A 19,664-nucleotide genomic window follows, 5' to 3' on the forward strand; every position below is an offset into this window, starting at 1 on the left:
TTTTTCTCCAGTTTTCACAGTTCTGGAGGTCAGATGTCCAAAATTGGCCTCACTGGGCTAAAATCAAGGTGTCAGCCTAATGGTATGCCTTCTGGAGGTCCAAGGAGCAAATTGCTTCCTTACCTGATCCAGTTTCTAGAGGCTACCCGCACTCCTTAGTTCATATCTCCCCTTCCCCTCCCATCTTCAAAGCCCGCGAGGGCTGGTGGAGTCTTTCTCATGCAGCATCATTCTGACCCTGACTCTCCTGCCTCCCTCTTTCACTTATAAGGGCCCTTGTGATTACATTGGGCTCCCTGGGATCATCCGGGATACTCTTACCATCTCAAGATCCTTAACATCATCCCATCTGCAAAGTCCCTGCTGCCATATCAAGTAACATTCACAGGTTCCAGGGATCAGGATGTGGATGTTATGAGGAGGCCATTATTCTGCCTGCCACAACTACCTTTTCTAAACTGTACCCACAACAAAAATTTGCTTTGCCTTCCTCCTCTTTCACTTTTCTTCTGAGACAGAGACAAGAGCACAAGCTCTGAAGTGAAACACCCTAGCTCTGCCATTAAGTGCCTGGATGTCCCTGGACCAGTCCCTTCACCTCCCTCAGCTTCTTTTTTCTCATCTGTAACATAGATTAACTCTTAACTGCCTTAGGAAATGACAGTAAAAGAGTAAGTTAAGATACATAAGGCAGTAAACACAGTGCCTGGTATGTGTTGAGCCCTCAGTAAACATTCCTTTCAATCCTTTCCTTTTGCCATCCCATTTTCTCTCACCCTGGCCCATTTTCTCCTTCATCTCCCTTCTCTTCAGTGGCTTAGTCTAACCTCAGTCTAACTATTTAGCAAAGAGGCCATATTACCCATCTCTGTGATTCTGCTTCAATGGACATTTATAAGGAGAGTTCTGTTTTGTTTTGTTTTTTTAAAGAAGTCCTTTTATGGTCACTTAAAACTTACATATACTTCCTTGTAACTTAGATATGCCAGTCCTAATTCTGCCCTGCTATATTATACGTTCATTTCCTCATTTCATCCTTCTTCAGTCTTTCTCTTTACATCTTATAAATAAAGACAGTACAAAGACAAAAACAATGCCCAGGCCACAACATCAAATTCCTTTAGCAAGATGAATGCTATTTGCAAGACATCCCCTGAAGCTTATTTCTAGGCTTGGCTTTCAGCAAAACCATTTAACTCTAGAAACATTTCCAGACCCCCAGGGACAATAACCGTGACAGAAGCCACATATTCTCTGAATATTTCTGCCTTGGATTAAGACATTTTCCAGAATGTTGTTCCTAAGTTACTGCTACCCAATCCTTCAACTCCTGGAAGTTAAGCCTCCCCTATCATCTTCAACTCCGGCTGGCCTGCCAGGACACCAGCTAGAAAATGCCTCCCTACTCTAGATGACCAGGGTGGCACCTTTGCCTAGTCCCAGAATTCTAGTAGCTCACACTTACTCACTGCTCACTATGTACCAGGCAGAATCCTAGGGGCTTTATATTTAGCTAGTCTTCACCAAAAAATCCCATAAGTGATATCATACCTGTTTTTACAGATTAAAAAAACTGAGTCAGAGAAGTTAAATAATTTACCTAACATCACACAACTCCATAATTATACCTCATCTCTCACTCAAATAAGTGTTAATAATTTAATCTGGGCAGAGGACACCCTAAGATTTCTGAGGTCTCCTGAACAAAATCCACCTTTCAGAATGATGTTCACTGTATTGTCAGCTATTTGCACAGCCATTCTCTGGCCATAAAAGGGGTGCACTAGGGAAAGAAAGTGTAATGAGAAAGAAGCAGTAGGAGGGAGATTCCCTGCAATGGGCACAAAGAGGATGAGATTCCAAACACAGACACAGTCATAAGACACACCCAGAGTTTGTGGCCTTGGAAAAATGTCAGCCCCATCTGTCTCTTTCCATGCCTGTTGGCATCTGACTTCCTTCTCAGCCTGCCCCTCCTGGCCTTGTTTTCTCAGACCAACTAGAGGCCTGGGCCTGGGACCAAACCAGAGCACCCAGCACTGAGCTATGTGGGTGGAGGGAGCAGAGAAGGGAGTAAAGTGTTCAGCTTATAGGGGACCTGACTCACCTATGTATGTATCATTTGGGCAGGGAGTGGATTAGAAAAGGGCTGCTCTGCAGGACTCACAGTTTAAGGAGTGACACTTCCTCAAAGATGTCTGACTGACAGCAAAGGGTGGATGTGGGAGGCATCACAGCTTTCTCCCATTTCGATATTTATTGTCCCTCCCTCTCCCTCCATTGTGTTACATTCCTCTGACTGTAGGTCACTTATTTACTGAGTTGGGTTCCAGGAAAAAAAATCTCAGCTGAGTTCCTTAAAACCCCAAGCACTCAATTCAGTTCAAGATGCCTGCCACAAGGAAAGTCACTACATAATGAGAAAGGGAACAATCCCACAAGACAACATAAGACTTATAAATATCTATGTACCCAACATAGTAGCATCTAAATATGTAAAGCAATTATTAACAGACATAAAAGGAGAAATAGAAGGTGACACAATAATAGTAGGGGACTTTAGCACTCCACTTACACCAATGGATAGATCATCCAAACAGAAGATCAATAAGGAAACATTGGCCTTAAGGGACACATTAGACCAAATCGACTTAGTAGATACATACAGAATATTCCATTCAAAAACTGCATAATACACATTCTTTTCAAATGTTCATGAAACATTCTCCAGGATTGATCACATATTAGGACACAAAACAAGTCTCAACAAATTTCAGACGATTGAAATACCAGGCATCTTTTCAGACCACAAAGGTATGAAACTAGAAATCAACTACAGGAAGAAAATCAGAAAAGCCACAAAGGTGGAGATTAAACAAAATGCTACTGAAGAATGATTGGGTCAATGAAGAAATCAAACGAGAAATCAGGAAATACCTGGAGACAAACAAAAATGAAAACACAACATGCCAAAATGTATGAGATACAGCAAAAGCAGTTCTAAGAGGGAAGTTTATAGCAATTTAGGCCTACCTCAACAAACAAGAAAAATCTCAAAAACAATCTAGCAGTGCACCTAAAAGAATTGAAAAAAGAAGAACAAACAAAGCTCCAAATCAGTAGAAGGAAGGAAATAATAAAAATCAGAGCAAGAACAAGTGAAATAGAAACTAAAAAAAAGAAAAAAGAAAAAATCAACGAAACCAAGAAGAGCTGTTACTTTGAAAAGATAAACAAGCATGACAAACCTTTAGCTAGACACACCACAGAAAAAAGAGAGAAGGCTTCAAGAAATAAAATCAGAAATGAAAGAGGAGAAATTACAACGGACATTCAGAAATACAAAAATTATAAGAGAATACTGTGAAAAGCTATATGCTAACAAATTGGATAATGCAGAAGAAATGGATAAATTCTTAGAATCATACAATCTTCCAAAACTGAATCAAGAAGAAATAGAGACTTTGAATAGACCAATCACCAGTAAGCAGATGGAAATAGTAAGCAAAAACCTCCACCAAAATAAAAGTCCAGGACCAGACGGCTTCCCTGGTGAATTCTACCAAACATTCAAAGAAGACTTAGTACCTATCCTTCTCAAACTCTTCCAAAAAATTGAAAAGGAGGGGAAGCTTCCTAACTCGTTCGCAAGGCCCTCCCCTCCCCACCCCTTTCCTGAACTGCCTGGGATGGGGTGAGATATAAAAGGTCTCGGTTTCCTGAGAGAAAGAGCAGGAGCGAGAGAGTCCAGCTGCCCTGATCATGAGCCCTGCCCTGCTGCTGGCCCTCCAGGGCATCACCCTCATGCTGCCCCGTGAGTGAGGATCCCAACCTTGGGGGGGACTTCCCTGGAGGATGGGCTGAGATGGATTTGCTCTTCCCATTTCAGGAGTGCAGGCCCTGACCTGTCAGTTCACGACAGTTGAGGATGTGAACAACGCAGCAGATATGCCGTACCTCTGGGATGTGAAGGACCAGCAAGTCTGTGAGGATGGCTGGGGTTGCCAAGACACGCTGCTGCTCATTAAGAACGGTGAGAAAAGCCCCGTAGGCCCCAAGCCTGGCTCCCACCCTCTCCTGTGTAGAGACATCCCTCCCTGCACCCAGCCCTCCCTGCATTCTGTATGGGAACTCAGAGGACCCCTCCCGTCGTACCAGGAGCTGTCCCCTCCCCAGCTGGGGCAAAGTCTTGGGTGCCCAGTCACCATCTGTCCAGTCTCCCACCCCAGGCCACGATATAGACCATCTCTCTAAGACCCAGAGTCCTGACCCCACCACAGCCTCCCTCCCTCTCTTGGTCCAGGACCCCAAGTGAAACTGGTGCTCAACAAGGGCTGCACCCCGGAGGCAGATCACAAGGCCCGTGTCACCCAGCACAGGACAGGCCCCAGCCTCTCCATCGTCTCCTACACCCACGTGTGCCGCAATAGGGACTTATGCAACAATGTCTCCATCACGCCCCCTGTCTGGGACTCATTATCCCCAACAGGTGCCTGAGGGAGGAGGGGGAGGAGGAGGAGGGAAAAGTGAGTGCGGGGAGGAGGGAAGGGGCAGGGCTGAGGGGGTGAGGTTAGCACAGAGGGACAGTACCTAATTCCCTGCACCCCAGGCCTGCATGACAGGAGCCCGAGGAGGGCACGTTTTGGGGGAGACTGGGGAGGTTGATTTCTGGGGCAAGCAAAAGCGCGGTGGAGAGAAAACCCCTGATCTGAAGGGAGAGCCCTCTCTTCCTCTCTCTCCGTCTCTCACCTCCCAGTCCCGGGGTCCGTGCGGTGCCCAGTCTGCTTGTCCGCAGAAGGCTGTCTGTCTGCAACAGAGCTGACCTGCCCTTCTGGGGACACACATTGCTACAACGGGGTCCTCGTGATCAGGGGAGGTGAGGTGGGACATCGGGGTCCCTGGGGGACACGGAACAGGGAGGTCTGAGGGCCGGGATCTGGGTCTCTGGGAGGGAGGGTAGCTGAGGGCTGGGACCTGGAGGAGGGTGGGCCTGGCTTCGTGGAGCTGCGCCTCCCCTGAAGGTTGCATGGTCCCACTGGGAGCATCTCCCTCTCTCCCTCTCTCTTCCTTTCCACAGTGGACATCGCCACCAATCTGAGATTGCAGGGGTGCGCGTCTCAAGCAGGCTGCAACCTGCTTAATAACACTCAAAAAATTGGGGCCCTGACTGTGCACGAGAACTGCAACCCTGAAGGTGAGTCCCTCGTGCGGGAGACGAGGCCGTGCCCTGCACTGCAGCCTTGGGGCACGGTGACCCTTGTGAAAGTGGGACACCCGAACACATCCCACCAAAGCCAGCGCCCGCGAGTAATTTAGGAGTTTATTGCTCACTCAGGGAGGCATTCTCCTGGTAGGCACTTCAGTGAGGGTGCCAGTAAGAGGTGTCCAGCTGTGTACCACACACTCCACAAACCTCATACACCACTAAGTCCACCCGCCATACACACCATACACCACACATCACACGCAAACAAAACACAGACACACAGAACACACACCATGCCACACCCTCACAACAAACACATACCACATACATCACACACACACCGTATCAGTACACACACATACCACACATCATGTACCACACACAAACACTACATACACCATACAAACATGCCATACACATATCACAAACTCCATACACCCCACACAAATACTACACCTCTGCACACATACCATACATGTACACTACACACACCACACACATGCCACATGAAACACAGCTTTTATGCCACAAATGAATATTCCTATCACAATCCATGTTTGGTTAGCTTTTGACATTGGAGCCAGATCTTGGAACGTGTTTGGCTTCCCTGGTTGTGTTCAGTTCAGCAGTTTAGCAAGTATTTCCTGACCATCAGCAAGACCAGGCATCAGAAGCTGGGTATGACAAGAGGTCAGGGAATATGTGGAGGAGAGAAGGGCATTCCCGGAGCCAGAACAGCCCCTGAGAAGGCATGGGGGTGGCAGAGGGCTGGGCCAAGAGCACAGGCTGCCCAAGATGGGCCACAGCAGGACCCCAAGCTGAGGAAGAACGAAAGGGTTGGAAAGTGAAGGGCCTTGACCTCCCCTAAGCAACTGGGCGGTGGTCCCAGGGAAAGCGCGGGGTGGCACAATCAGGAGAGCACAGCAGTGAAGACCTTAATGTCTGAATCAGAGAGATGTTGGCTCCCCATCTGGGCTGACAAATAAAAATGGCAAGCAATAAGATATATTGGAGTATATGAGGAAGCCATTTGGTGTAAACCTAATTCGGCCTGACCTCCAAAATGGCCTGACCGTGGCTATTGAGCATGCATTGTGTATCTGCTTTAGATATTCCCTATGACAAGAACAAAGGCCCTTGAGATAAAGGTGCAACTTCCCTCCCCCTCCCAACGTTGGCATTTCCTTAAGGATTAAGCATCTTTTCTTAGGCTAGGAACTGATTGCTGCACTCACCTGTGACCACCCGGCTCAGGACAAGACTTGCTTCCTGCTGCGCCCTCCGAGATAGCAGACCCACTACCTGCTGTGTCCATCAAGCCCTGTGCGACAGGGCAATCTTGTGACTATTGTGGGAGGGACATTTCAATCATATGTGAAAAGTCCTGTATGGGGGTATATAACCACTCTGTACACCTCACTTCTTCGGTGCCCTTTGTTCCTTTGGGAAGAAAAGCCCTGGGCCACGGTCCTCAGATTTTAGCTCAGAATAAACTCACCCAAATTTTCATTTATAGATTGGTTATGGATTATTTTCGTCAACAGGGCTTTGCCACTGAACCAGCTGTTGAGGATCACCACCTCTTTGAGCCTCTTTCAAGCAATTCAGGAAGGAGGAGACAATTCCAGACAGTCGGGAGCAAGGGAGTGTATGGAAAGGCCCTGAGGTGGTCATATGCCTGCTGTGTGTTCAAGGTGGAGCCTAGGGGCCAGTGTGGCTCCAGCAGCGTGATCAAGGGAGATAAGAGGAGGATACGGAGACAGAGAGGGAGGGGGAGGCCAGATCACTTAGAGCCTTTGGGGCCGATTTAAGGACTTAGAATTCTTTTCTGAGTGGGATGGGGACCTATGGAGGCGCTGAGCAGTGGAATGACATGAGTCGTCTTATCTTTATGGGGATCTATCTGGCTGCTGAGTGGAGGATAGAGTGAGGGGGAGGTGGGAGTCAGGGAAGGGACTGCCAGGAAGACCCAGGAGGAAGCAGGTGAGAGCCAGGGGCCTCTTGGAAGCAGTAGAGGTGGTGAGACGTGGTCAGGTTCTGGGGGTATCTTGTAGCTTAAGCCAACAGGATTTCCTGATGGGCGCAACACAGGGTGTCAGAGAAAGGGGAGTGTCAGGAATGACTTGAGCAACTGCTGAAAGGAGCCGCCACGGACCATGGTGGGGAAAGATGAGGGTGGGGAGAGCAGGGGCCAGGCTAGAAGGAGGGCAGCAGGAGCCATGATTTTGTCATCTGTGATGTGGGGAATGAGCGGTCCCCCTTTGTAGGACTGTCATGAATGTTACCTATGTTTATGGATGCTGCGTCATCAGCCCACGAGTTTCTGCCCCAGGGAATGCATCTCGGCTGACCATGTGATGGCCTTGAGAGAAGATCTGGGCTCGTGGTTTTCACACTAGACTCCTGATGGCCACAGGGGCCAAGCTAGCCAAGGACGGTCATTGATCCCTCTCTTCCCCATCACTCAGCCCAGGAGACAGAATGCCTGAGTTCTGAGCCCAGTTCGGCCCCTGACTGGTGGTGGGCCCTCGAGCAAGCTACTTAACAACTCCTCTGCCTCTGTTTCCCATCTTGAAATGGGATGATGATGATAACACCACCTGCTTTGGGGATTTCCGTGGAGAAGTAAGGTGATCCAGATCGTAAACTCCTCGGCTGGTGTCAGGGGGCTAATCCACGGAAAGCAGTCAGGACAGCCAGGCTCGTAGTAAATGCTCAGTGCACACCAGGCCTTTGAATCTTTTTGTTTAGAACATGTGGTTCAACAGTGAAAAGAAACGTATGGTGTCACTCTGCCCTCCTCATTACCTGGATGAGGACCTTGAGATCCTGAGAGGGAAGTAGAGATTGGCTCAGGCTGAGGAGGAGCCCTCCATCTCTCTCACTCCCAAGGGAGGAGCAGCCTTTTTCCAGAGGCTTGGGAGAGGTCCCTGCAGGTGTTTGAGCAAAAACAAGGTAGGAAAGGAGGTAGGACTCAGACTCCCAGGGTTCCTTCTAAATCTGAGATTGAAGGACTCTATGGCCAGGTCATCTAGAGTGCGACTCAAGAATGTGATCACCTCCAAGCCTGAGACCTGGAGGGACAGACATGGCTGTTTCCCTAGCCTTCCCAGACCCTGGTAATTCCTTCTCTCTAGCTCTTCTGACCTGTCAACGGGGAGCCATAGTGGAGATAAGGCCAAACTCAACTCAGACACCCATCAAATGGACCTCGAGGGGGTACCAGACGTGCGATGCTGGAGATATGTGTCAGGAGACGCTTCTGCTGGTAGACGTAGGTGCGTGGGCTGCACAAGAGGTACGGCCCCTGCGCTGGGTCCCGGGCCTCCCTGCCCTGGATTCTGTCCCTGCTTTCCTGCCCGGTTCCCCTTACACCTGGAACTCTAAACCCAACTCTTCTTCTTTCTGTGCCTTGCTTTCCCTTTCTGAAAACTGGGGGCAATAATAATACCTACCTTGCTGGGTGGTCGTGAGCCTAGCTTGATAGTCCGTGCCAAGGGCTGAGAGCAGAGCTGGCACAGGGGGACCCAATGGCTTCATTCAAGATTTATTGAGCATCTGCTGTGTGCCAGGCACCCTAGATCCCACTGCACCTGCCTTTGTGCAGCTTTAAGGCGGGTGAAACAGAAAAAAAAACAACAACAAAGAGCAAGATATGGGTGTGGAGATAAGAGCTGTGGAGAGAAATCCTGCAAGGAAAGGAGAGAGCGAAACTGAGGGGAAGATTGCAACGTGAAAATGGGTGCTCAGGGGAGGTTCTGCTGCGAAGGTGACGTTGGCACAAGAACTGAGAGCTGGCAGCGCTGGAGGAGGACCCAGCCTCTGGGCCCTCCACCGTCTTCCCCACATTCCAGATGACCTGTGCTCTTGTTTTTGCTCAGGGAACCTGCACTCACCCTCTGCCTGCTGAGCTCCTGCCTCCCTCGGAGCCTCCCTCCCTCAGCCCGGCTCTCACTGTCTCACCCCTCAGGACACAGATCACTCATAGTGGGGAGCAAGGGCTGCACCCAGATCAGGACACATGAATCCCCGACTGTCACCGTCCACTCGGGGCCCCCCGGAATGCTCGTCGCCTCCTACGCCCGGTTCTGCTCCTCCAGCGGGTGCAACGGGGCCAACAACAGCAGTGCCCTGTTGGATGCCATCCCCCGTCCAGGTGTGGGATCCCAGCATGCTGGGTGGGACCAGGGACACGCATAGATGGGGCCCCAGTGACAAGAGGCTCCGCGGCTCAAAGAAGGTGGCTTCAGGGAGGAGCAGAGCTGTGCACCCCAACCTTCTCTTTGCTCTCCAGCTCCCCCTGTCCCAGGAGACCTGCAGTGTCCTGCCTGTGTTGAGTTGTTTGGATCCTGCTCACAAAACTCAGAAAATGTTACCTGCCCCAAGGGCACCATTGGTTGTTACCGTGGTTCCATTGATCTCAGGGGAGGTGAGTGCTGATGGTCTCAAGGATGACGGGATTAGGATCTGGATTCACTGGTCCTGAGGTTGGAGGTGGCCTGAGTTCCTGACTCACGGGTTTGGGGGTGGAGGGGACTGGGGACCCCGATGTCCAGGTCTAGGGGAGGAGGGAACTAAGAGGCTGATCTCCTGGTCTGACCAGGGAGAGGGCGCATCTGGGATTCCTGGGTCTTAGGAATTTCAGTGGGCTGTGCTTTGAGTTCTCTGACTTAATCTTCATTCTCTAGGTGAGCTGTCCTCCTCATTCAAGCTTCAGGGTTGCATGGCCCAACCTTCCGGATATCTGTTGAACCATGTCCGCAATATTGGGGTCTTCTCCGTGTTTGAGACCTCTTGGTATAAGAATGAGACTGAGAAAGAGAAGGAGAATGAGAAACATAATGAGAATGAGAAACAGAATGAGAAGGAGCATCAGTTTCCCCCCCAAGCTGGAGCTGCCCCTTCCTCCTACACGGCTTTGGTGGCACTGGGGCTATCCTTAGCCCTTTGGTGTGGGGTGCCCTCCCTGCTGACCCCATTTCCCCTTGATTCTTTGCCCCTCCTAACCCCCTAAACCCAACCCTCCCTCTGACCTCATAACCCAACACTGGATTATTTTCCCATCCTCTCCATGAATTATCATCCACACACACTTTGTGGCCTGATGACACATATGGAAGGGCCTGGGAGCAGCTGGACTTGCCCTGTGGGAGAGTTGACATTCAAGCAGTGGCCACATGTGTCTGATAATAAAGACATCGTCCTTTCCCCCAGTGCTGGGGTTTCTCTATGTGAGGGGAGGGGAGGGCAGGACACCCAGAAATCTGGCACAGGGGAGGAGAGGAATCTGTGGGAGATTCCCCATCTCAGGTCCATCCTTCACTGGTCTGGTACATGTCTCCATTCCAGCTTGGGTGGCAGCAGAGACTTTAGGGTGCGGCCAACAAAGCTATTTGGACATCACCATGACTTGGGAGGTGAAGATGGACTTCACCCAATGGGGCTTCTACTTAGCATTCAGGGACCCAGCACAAACAGAGGGCTCACCCCACGTGAATATCTTGACATAAGGGTTTGCTTGAAGTAGAGAAACAAGTGGGTTTGCACAGTTTCCTGAGGCTGATATCCTTGGGTCTGTTATCATCCAGGCCTGAAAGGCTGAGAAGAGGTTATTACCATTGCTAGAGTCTGGAGGGAGGGATGGGAGAGGTTTAGAGAGACCTGCCTGACAGGAGCTCTGATCTCAGGCTGAATAATCCGTCCAGCCCACAGTGACACTACAGGAGGGGAGCTAGGGAGTTAATACCCCAACCTGACTCAGTGTCCTCCCTCTGGTCTCCTGTTGGGGCTCCCCATTGACTGAACGCAGGAGGAAGCCAGGAGAGCCCATTGATGCAGTTCTCATAGCTCTGCCACCCACAGTGCAGGGCAGGGGGGAGAAGAGGAGAGAGTGAATCTGGAGAAGGAAACAGAAAGTGTCCAGCACAGCCCACCCTTTTCCTCCCCAGTATCCACCCTTTTCCTTTGTCCAAATGAAAATCAGAGTCCTCAATATTGAAGGCACACAATTCCCATCTGTTACCTAATCATTGTAACGTGGTTTGCTAAGGACAATGAATCATACTCCCACAGTGTTAGCTGAACAGTTCTTCAAATACCATAGTGAGAGGAGGATGGAGAATAAAATCCTGTAAAACAAAGCTGCGAGCATCCTGGGTGTGGACCTGGTGGTAATCAGCTGCCTTACTCTACCACCCGTTCCACAGTCCTTACCACCTGCCAACACCTAGTTTAAACAACTCTTGTGTGATGCAAATCTTCATTCTGATGGGAAGAGAGTGTTTGATGGGCTTGTCTTTATTGAGTTTCTGCAGTCTTCCACTAAACAGGGCCACTTGCCAATGAAATAGGAAGATGTACGCACGAACATATCACTTGGCTGCCAGAGTCCTCCTTGACCCAGCAGCCCAACCTCCCTCTGGTAGTCAGGTCCCCTCTGGCAATCAGCGCAGCGACCCTCTTCGCTGCCTGTTGTTTGAGCAGCATGAGGAGCACAAAATGGCCAGGGGGCAGTCATGACTTCCAATTGATTGGAACTATGATGGGATTCCTCACCCACACCAACTCCAAAGTCACAGGGAGCAGAAGCAAAAGTCCTTTAAGTGGGCTGTTGGTGTACTAGAGGGAGGGGGCACTCCCTTATCCCCCCTTGTTTCATGGGCTCCTACATTCTGGCTATGGGGGAAGTGACATGATAGCCTGGCCACTGGTTTAAGAAATACAGCATTTCCTGTTGGGTGACAGGGTACTGTATCTCACCTGGTGCCCTCTTAAGCCATCATGGGCCATTCCACATCCTGAAAGGCCAACTGTCTCTGTGTAGTGGAGCAAGCTCTTGGTTTTGAGTTGATTGCCTCACTTCCTTTGCCTTAAAATGTATCCCCTCATTGGAAACAATACTTCATGGGGTACCATAGCAATAGAAAACACATTTTGTAAGTTCTCAAATGGCAGTATTGACAGAAGCATTGAGTACAAGGAGGGCAAATCAGAGACCACAGTTTGTGTCTGTCTCTGTGGGGATAAACCTCAGTCCCCTCCATGATGGGGCATATCTTGTGTAGCCCTGGCAAAGAATGATGCCCTAACGGTCTTAGCGTTGGCCTCTACCTTTGTTGTCTGAACACTGAGTACAGTCATAGCCAGGTCAGCCTTCGGGTGAGTGAGCCCATTTGTTGTAACCATGCACAGCCTCCACCCCTGCCCACATGGCCATTTTGCGCATGGGCCCAGTGAGCAAGCACTGATGGGGAAAGCAGCTGATTGACACTGTCCACTACATACCAAGAGCTTCCTCCTCAGTGCATGGGTCTCATGCACATTCATGTGGGTTGTGAACTTCTCCACATTCTGTGCCCATCCCCGGAGGACCATCCACATATCCTCCCTGTCTTAATTTTATGCTTTTATTCTTTCCAAGTCCTTGATCAGGTGGCTCACTATGGATCCATGCAGAAGTTGACCTAAGTACGTCCCTTTCTCCCACAAGGTGGACCCATGGAATTTTGCCACCTGAAGGATTTCCCTACATCACACCTTAGGGCCATATTTACGGAGTGCTAATGCAGCAGCCATCCACTTCCGTTCGGAGCCAGCTCACCATGCAGATCCACCCATAAGCCCAGTCTGAACTTTCCCTCCTCTGTAAACAGATCAGAGAATTCCCACGAATCCACAGTGTGAGTGGAGGCAGGGGCAGGAGGAGCAGGTGACATGGTCGTCTGGGCCACCTGCTGGGGCTTTCACCTGTGCTCTTCATTCCTGCTTGAGCCTGATCCCATACACACCTTTTTAACAGATGCTGCATGCTCCTGTGCATGCCCAATGTCATGGTTTGGTAGCTGGGACAGCACCCAATACATCATGTGCAGTTCAGGTCACAATGCCCTTGGTGTCCAGTCATCAAGTATTGAGACTCCACTGGGACCCAGTAATAAGCCAGGAATGCTTTCCAAATGAAGGGTAGTTATTTGTAGAAGGAGATATACCTTTGCTCCAAAACCCTGAGGTTATGCACTGTGATTATCCTGTGATCTCTTTATGTCACAGAAACTTTCCATGACATCAGGTCTGTTGGGTCATATGGTCCAAGGTTCATGGCATCTGGGTTTCCAGCATGAGCTTTCATCAGAGCCCTTTCTTGATCTAGGATCCACTCAAAACTGGCAACTTAGGGGTTCCCTCACAAATGAGTAGGAGTAGTGTATCAAATGTGCTACATTTTCTCCCCCAAAGTCTAAGGGACCTATCTCTTTGGATTAAGGCAGCCATACAAGGTGTAGCAAATTGTCTATCAGTTTAGAAGGAATATTGGAACAAGCCCCAGACCCACAGGCCCCTAGGATTTACACCAGTGTGATGGAGGGCCGGATGTTGCACAGTTTATCTCCCACCCTCTGGCATACATGTGTCGTATCCCTGAATCATCAAGGATGCTTGCTATTTCTTGATCACTGTGTCTGATTAAATAACATAAATTCATCAACGAAGCGAACAAGCATGATGTTCTGCAGAAAATCAGATGCTCAAGGTCCCTCTGGACTATATTGTAGAAGAAAGCAGAAGAGCTGACCAAAACATGAGGCCAGAAGTGAAGAGGTACTCTTCTTCCCAATATGAATGTAAATGCTTCTGATGATCTCTGCGAATAAATACGGAAAAATGAATTGTTAGATCTGTAACTGCATATCCAGAGTCTATAAGAAACCACACCCGGAATGGCAGCTGAATTTGTCATGGCCACTTACATTTGCCATAACCTGTTGTCATTCTCCAATCCCTTCTGCCTTTTCCAGTGACTGAACAGGCAAGGTAAATGGAGATGTGGTAGCCATCTCAACTCCCACATCTCTCAAGCTTTGTTAGCACTTATCTCAGAAATTCCCCCAGGGGGGCATTACTGGTCCTAATTTACTGTCTTGGCAGTGATAGTATCAGAAGCATCAATTGGCCTTTCCTCCCATAATAGCCCTCACACCATGGGTCAGGGAACCTACGTGGGGGCTTTTCCACTTACCTATTCCTATTACACATTCTGGGATGATATAAATAACAAGATGAGGATGTGGTCTACTGGGAAAGAGACTTGAGCCAAAAGTCCATCTATGCCCTGACCTGGTTCACGGTGAGGAGTAGCATGCGTCACCATCCACATAATCTCTACAAGGCCTGAGCATTTCCCCTTAACCAGAGCCCAGCTCCCCAGGTGCATGGTGCCTGGTCCCTCCAGTGTAGGGGAAGATTTACTGTCTACACGTGTGGTTGTGCTGCAGGTCCTTCTCAAACAGACCCACCCTCCCCTCTCATTCATGGGGTTCCAGGACTGTGAACCAGCTCAGTCTGGGAACTGGAAAAGACGTCAACAATACCCGCCATGGTGACTCAAGTCATATTTCTTCCCATCAGAACTAGAAATCTCCACTGCTATCAAGCAGCACCTTAGTAGGCTTCCCATTGATTTCACTTTTAGGGCCCCTCTGGTCATTGAGCTTTACCACACATCTCTGCCTGTCAAAATTTGATGGTTTTTTGCTCCGCGGTTTGTTTTAGTGATTGGGGCCACTTTGTCTCTGCATGCTCAGTGTCACCACTTGGCCACTCCGGGATCCTCTTTTTCCAGCATCTTCCATCAGCATCTTCTGTCTCAGGGATGAGCCACCAGAGAACTCTTGATGTGTCCCCTCCTCCCTGTATTTCTTAATGACTTCCCAGGGGATATGGTAAGGAGGTGACTGAGGAGGCTGCACATGACAGACTCATTCCACCTTTTGCGCGTTCCCAAACTTGGGACTCTATTTCTCTCCAACGTGCCAGAGAAATTCTAGCACAGACTTCAGATGTTAACTCACTACCCTAGCAGACTAGTAATGATGTTCCCAGATGCTTGAGCCAACAGCTTAAAGCCTATATCCCATGTGAAAGAATCAGTCCCATCAAGCCTTCTTCTTGGTCCTATTTGGTCTCACACCCTTAGAATCTCTATCAGTCAGGGTCCAGGCAGGAGTCAGAAGCCACATGGTAATTTTAACAGGAATGTTCAATATTAAGAATAGTTAACTAGTAACAGGGGATTAGAGTTAACAGGGATCTGTTACTGAAAGGTGAAGGGAATTCTAAAGAAGAAGGGAATAGCAGACACAGCCAGCAACCTCTACCACTAACTGGGCCTGGAGAGAAGCCCTTCCTCCTGCCATGTCCCTCTGGCGCCCTCTACTGGCAAAGCCTGAAGTCACACCAGGAAGATGATGAAAGATGCCTGCAAGATCCAGCAGGGCGATGGCGAGAGGATGTGGAGCTGAGAGGCAATAAATGCATCACTGGCACAGAATCTATTCACACCTATGCTCTGGGGCTCCTGCCGGTGCATGTTGGTGAGGTCCTGTAACACTCTCAGGGTGTGGCGTGCTCTTCCCAGACCAGGCCCTGTGCTCATCTGGGCTGTGGTAGAACCTCATTCTTGTTGGGGGTCAGGAGGAGAACAAGCATTCTTTTGCGAGGTAACTGCCACAGGAGCATGACTGGCATGCTTTTATGCAGGGGAAGGCTGGTTCCCTCAGATGGGAGATAGGGGGCTCTTCATTGGCAGCCACGTGTGGTGGATTTGGTCTGTTCCAGGTCTCCATCCCATGTCTGAGGGTCACATTGCATTCTCCACCAGTGCCTTCACCTTAGCACAACCTGGCAGGGTTGAACGCTTACCTGGAGGTGAAACTCTGCAACCCTTTCTCTCAGGCTTGGGCTTGGTCCTCAGCTATATCTGCCCTGGGACTACAGGTGACAAAGGATACTCTGCCAAGGAAGCTTTCTGGTTGTCCATCACTTTCCCATTTGGACATTCTCATCTTTCAATTGCTCCTATTCTCCAGGTTAGCACTCTAATCATCCAAAGAAACCAACTGACTCTGCAATCAACATAGTCACTGTGGTTGCCGTAGTAACAAAGTGCCACAGCCACTTCAACTCCCCAAACCTAGTTTCTCCTTGCATTTCTTTCACTGCTACCACCAGTGTTAATCTGAGCAATTGTGAAATTATCATAGGACTTGTCTCACCTGTGCCCCATCTTCCTCCATCAAGGTGGTTATGTCTGTGCTTCTCCTATGTGGTGGAAACCTAACCCCAGAATACAATTTTATTGGTCTGTTTCTGGGTGTCACTCCTGATCCTAATTATTGAATTGATCAGGGTCCCAGCAGGAAATGAATAGTCTACACAAATTGGGTAATCTGAGTAGAATTTATTAAAGGAACTGCTGCTTACAAATGTAACATTGGATCCAGAGTCAGCACAAAGGATGGTGCAGGAGTTGAGAGTAATCCTGTATTTTAAATATATAGTTTGTTGCGACAATACATAACAGAGAGTCAGGACCACTGTGAACCTAGGTCAGGTTGCGCACTGCACAAAGGCTCTGTGTCCAGGGCGGGTGCCATGCACTTCATAGTTATATAACCAGTATAAAAAGGTTCAATACTGAAATGAGGAGAAGGCTCCTTTCTACATAAATCCACATCTGAGTGCCACACACACTAATGGTGTGCTGGTAAAACATTTAACAAATGGTTCCCCAAGGGGAGAAAAAAAAGCTCTGATTTGTTTAGCATTTGCCAATTTCCATGGTGTAAATACTTTTACCATGGTTCATTTCAAGCTACCATGATGTCACTGAACACGGAGTTGGGAAGAAATGCCCAAGAGCAACCATCATATAATATTGAGACCATACAGATACGATAGATGTTAATAAGCTCAAGAGCACAGGTAATAGTAAAATGTATGAAGATAATTAGGAAGGAACGATTTTTGAGTATTTGTTACCTTTGTTTTAATATAATTTATTTATTTATTTATTTATTTATTTATTTATTTTTTAAGACTTTAGTTTTTCCTTTTTCTCCCCAAATCCCCCCGGTACATAGTTGTGTATTCTTCATCGTGGGTCCTTCTAGTTGCGGCATGTGGGACACTGCCTCAGCGTGGTTTGATGAGCAGTGCCATGTCCGCGCCCAGGATTCGAACCAACGAAACACTGGGCCGCCTGCAGCAGAGCGCGCGAACTTAACCACCCGGTCACGGGGCCAGCCCTTTTTTTTTTTTTAAAGATTTTATAATATAATTTATATATTTAGTTTTTTGAGGAAGATTAGCCCTGAGCTAACATCCGTGCCCATCTTCCTCTACTTCACATGTGGGACGCCCGCCACAGCATGGCTTTGATAAGCAGTGAGTAGGTCCACACCCGGGATCTGAACCACTGAACCCCAGGCCACTGAGGTGGAGTGTGTGAACTTAACCGCTATGCCACCAGGCAGGCCCCGTTTTAATACAATTTAGCTGTAAGTTCATATAATTTTTTTTTTTTTTTTTGAGGAAGAATAGCCCTGAGCTAACTGCAGCCAATCCTCCTCTTTTGGCTGAGGAAGACTGGTCCTGAGCTAACATCCATGCCCATCTTCCTCTACTTTATATGTGTGATGCCTACCACAGCATAGCATGCCAAGCAGTGCCATGTCCACACCCAGGATCCAAACCGGCGAACCCCGGGCTGCCACAGCAGAATGTGCATGCTTAATTGCTGTGCTACTGGGCCGGCCCCTATAATTTAATTTTTAATAATGGCTGTGGGTTTAGCAACTGGCTTGTGAAATTCCTGAAAATTTAAACATTGGCTCTCGTGGACCAGTCGGAGTCAGATCCAGCACGCTACTACCCACACCCCTTGAGAGAGCCAGTGAGTGTACACATGTTGGCATGACTATACCCTGCCCTGAGAGCACTTGAGGATCCTCTGAGCTCTCAATTCTTTTGAAACTGATTCTTGGCCTCCCTTCTGTCTCTGAACCCATCAGGGTACCCTCACCTCTGGGTGGGTGGGTAAAGGACCAAGTGTGGTCACTGCCAGAAAAATGTGCACTCCAATAGCCAAAGTGTGTGGTGTGTGAGCACTGAGACCATCGGCTCTGTGGGTCTCCCTATTATGGCTTGAGAAGCCACCCAACATGGTCAAGGGGCAGCCACCCACAGTTCCAAAGACATAAGAAGGCTAGATTCTCCTGGTAGAAGAAAGGTGGTAAAAGAGAAAGCAACGGGCGCAGGCCACTGAAAGCTGACAAAAAATCAGAAACAATAGACAAAATTCTTTCTATGCTCTGTACTGGCCTGTGACCACTCAGATGAGACAACTACAAAACTTGGGTGACCAGAGCCATATATTTCATCTGACTTTTTTTTAACTCTTACAAACCTTCCAATGAGAAAGATTAATAAGGATACTCAGATTTATATATGAACCCAGCCAAGAACCAATCAGTAACTTTTCAACCCCAAACTTATGCTTAAATTGAATATAAGCTCATAGTTGTACTTCCTGTTAAAGCATTTTAGTTGAGCTCTAGCCAACCTGTCAGAGAGTTCTCTTTTGCTAACAAGAAAAACACTCACTGGAGGCCGGCCCTGTGGCTGGGTGGTGAAGTTCGTGCACTCTGCTTTGCGGCCCAGGGTTTTGCTGGTTCGGATCCTGGGCGTGGTCATGGCACAGCTCATCAGGCCATGCTGAGGCAGTGTCCCACACAGCACAACCAGAGACACTCACAACTAGAATATACAACTATGTACTGGGGGGCTTTGGGGAGAAGAAGAAGGGAAAAAAGGAAGATTGGCAACAGTTGTTAGCTCAGGTGGCAATCTTTTAAAAAAAGAAATAAAAATACTCAGTGGTCACGTGTCATGTCTAAGATTTTTCTTCAACACTACTTTCCCCAGGTCCAGCCACAAATGGTCATTTGGGTTTTCCAACACTACATTATATCAATTATCTACTGATGCATAACAAACCATCCCAGTCACTTAAAACACAAGCTATTTTATCTGTTCACGATTCTATGGGTCACCAAATAGAACTGGGCTCAACGTGTGGTTCTTCTGCTGGTTGCACCTGGAAATGCTCATGTGGCTACATTTGTCTGATAATTTGATTGAGGCTGGATGGTCTAAGATGGATCACTCACATGTCTGACAGGTGGTGCCGGTTGTGAGCTGGGCCTCTCTGTTTACAAGATTTCTCATGCTCAAGCTTAGCCTAGGTTTCTTCAGGTGACGGCCTCCAGGCAGTAAAATATGGGAAACCCCAGTGTGCAAGTGCTTCATGTTTGCTAAGATACCATTGGCCAAAGTAAGTCACATGGCCACACCTAGCCTTAAGGGATGGAGAAACGGACTACAACTTTGGGTGGGAAGAGCAGCAAAGACACATTGCAAAGGGATATGCGAATAGGGATGGGAGGAATCTGTAGCCATTAAACAATCTACACCATATACCAACATAAAATGTTTTAGTTGAGGAGGTGGCTTTATTTTCTGCAGCTGTCTCCCAACACAGAGGCCTGGCACTCTGTAGAATTTTCTTTGCTTCTTTAGTTTCAGGGACTTGAGAACCTCTCATTCAGTCAAAGAACCTCTG

The 19,664-nt window shown here is 48.5% G+C and overlaps 1 protein-coding gene across 1 annotated transcript; it reads left to right on the forward strand.

The window, feature by feature from the left end:
• The first annotated feature begins 3,728 nt into the window (after positions 1–3,728).
• Positions 3,729–10,419, forward strand: LOC102149794 (CD177 antigen). Its single transcript, XM_023649798.2, has 9 exons — positions 3,729–3,814; positions 3,890–4,033; positions 4,304–4,489; positions 4,757–4,876; positions 5,078–5,194; positions 8,344–8,484; positions 9,177–9,362; positions 9,501–9,635; positions 9,895–10,419. The coding sequence occupies exons 1-9, from the start codon at positions 3,763–3,765 to the stop codon at positions 10,218–10,220; spliced, it is 1,407 nt and encodes a 468-aa protein (XP_023505566.2). The 5' UTR covers positions 3,729–3,762; the 3' UTR covers positions 10,221–10,419.
• Positions 10,420–19,664: the final 9,245 nt, after the last annotated feature.

This window comes from Equus caballus, chromosome 10 (assembly GCF_041296265.1).
Source record: "Equus caballus isolate H_3958 breed thoroughbred chromosome 10, TB-T2T, whole genome shotgun sequence".
Lineage (NCBI taxonomy): Eukaryota > Metazoa > Chordata > Mammalia > Perissodactyla > Equidae > Equus > Equus caballus.

Excerpts from the sequence above, each read along its gene's own strand:
- LOC102149794 (XM_023649798.2), top strand. The coding sequence starts at position 3,763 with ATGAGCCCTGCCCTGCTGCTGGCCCTCCAGGGCATCACCCTCATGCTG. Across the intron at positions 4,034-4,303 it reads GCTGCTGCTCATTAAGAACG|GACCCCAAGTGAAACTGGTG; the intron begins GTGAGAAAAGCC and ends CTCTTGGTCCAG. Across the intron at positions 9,363-9,500 it reads GGATGCCATCCCCCGTCCAG|CTCCCCCTGTCCCAGGAGAC; the intron begins GTGTGGGATCCC and ends TTTGCTCTCCAG.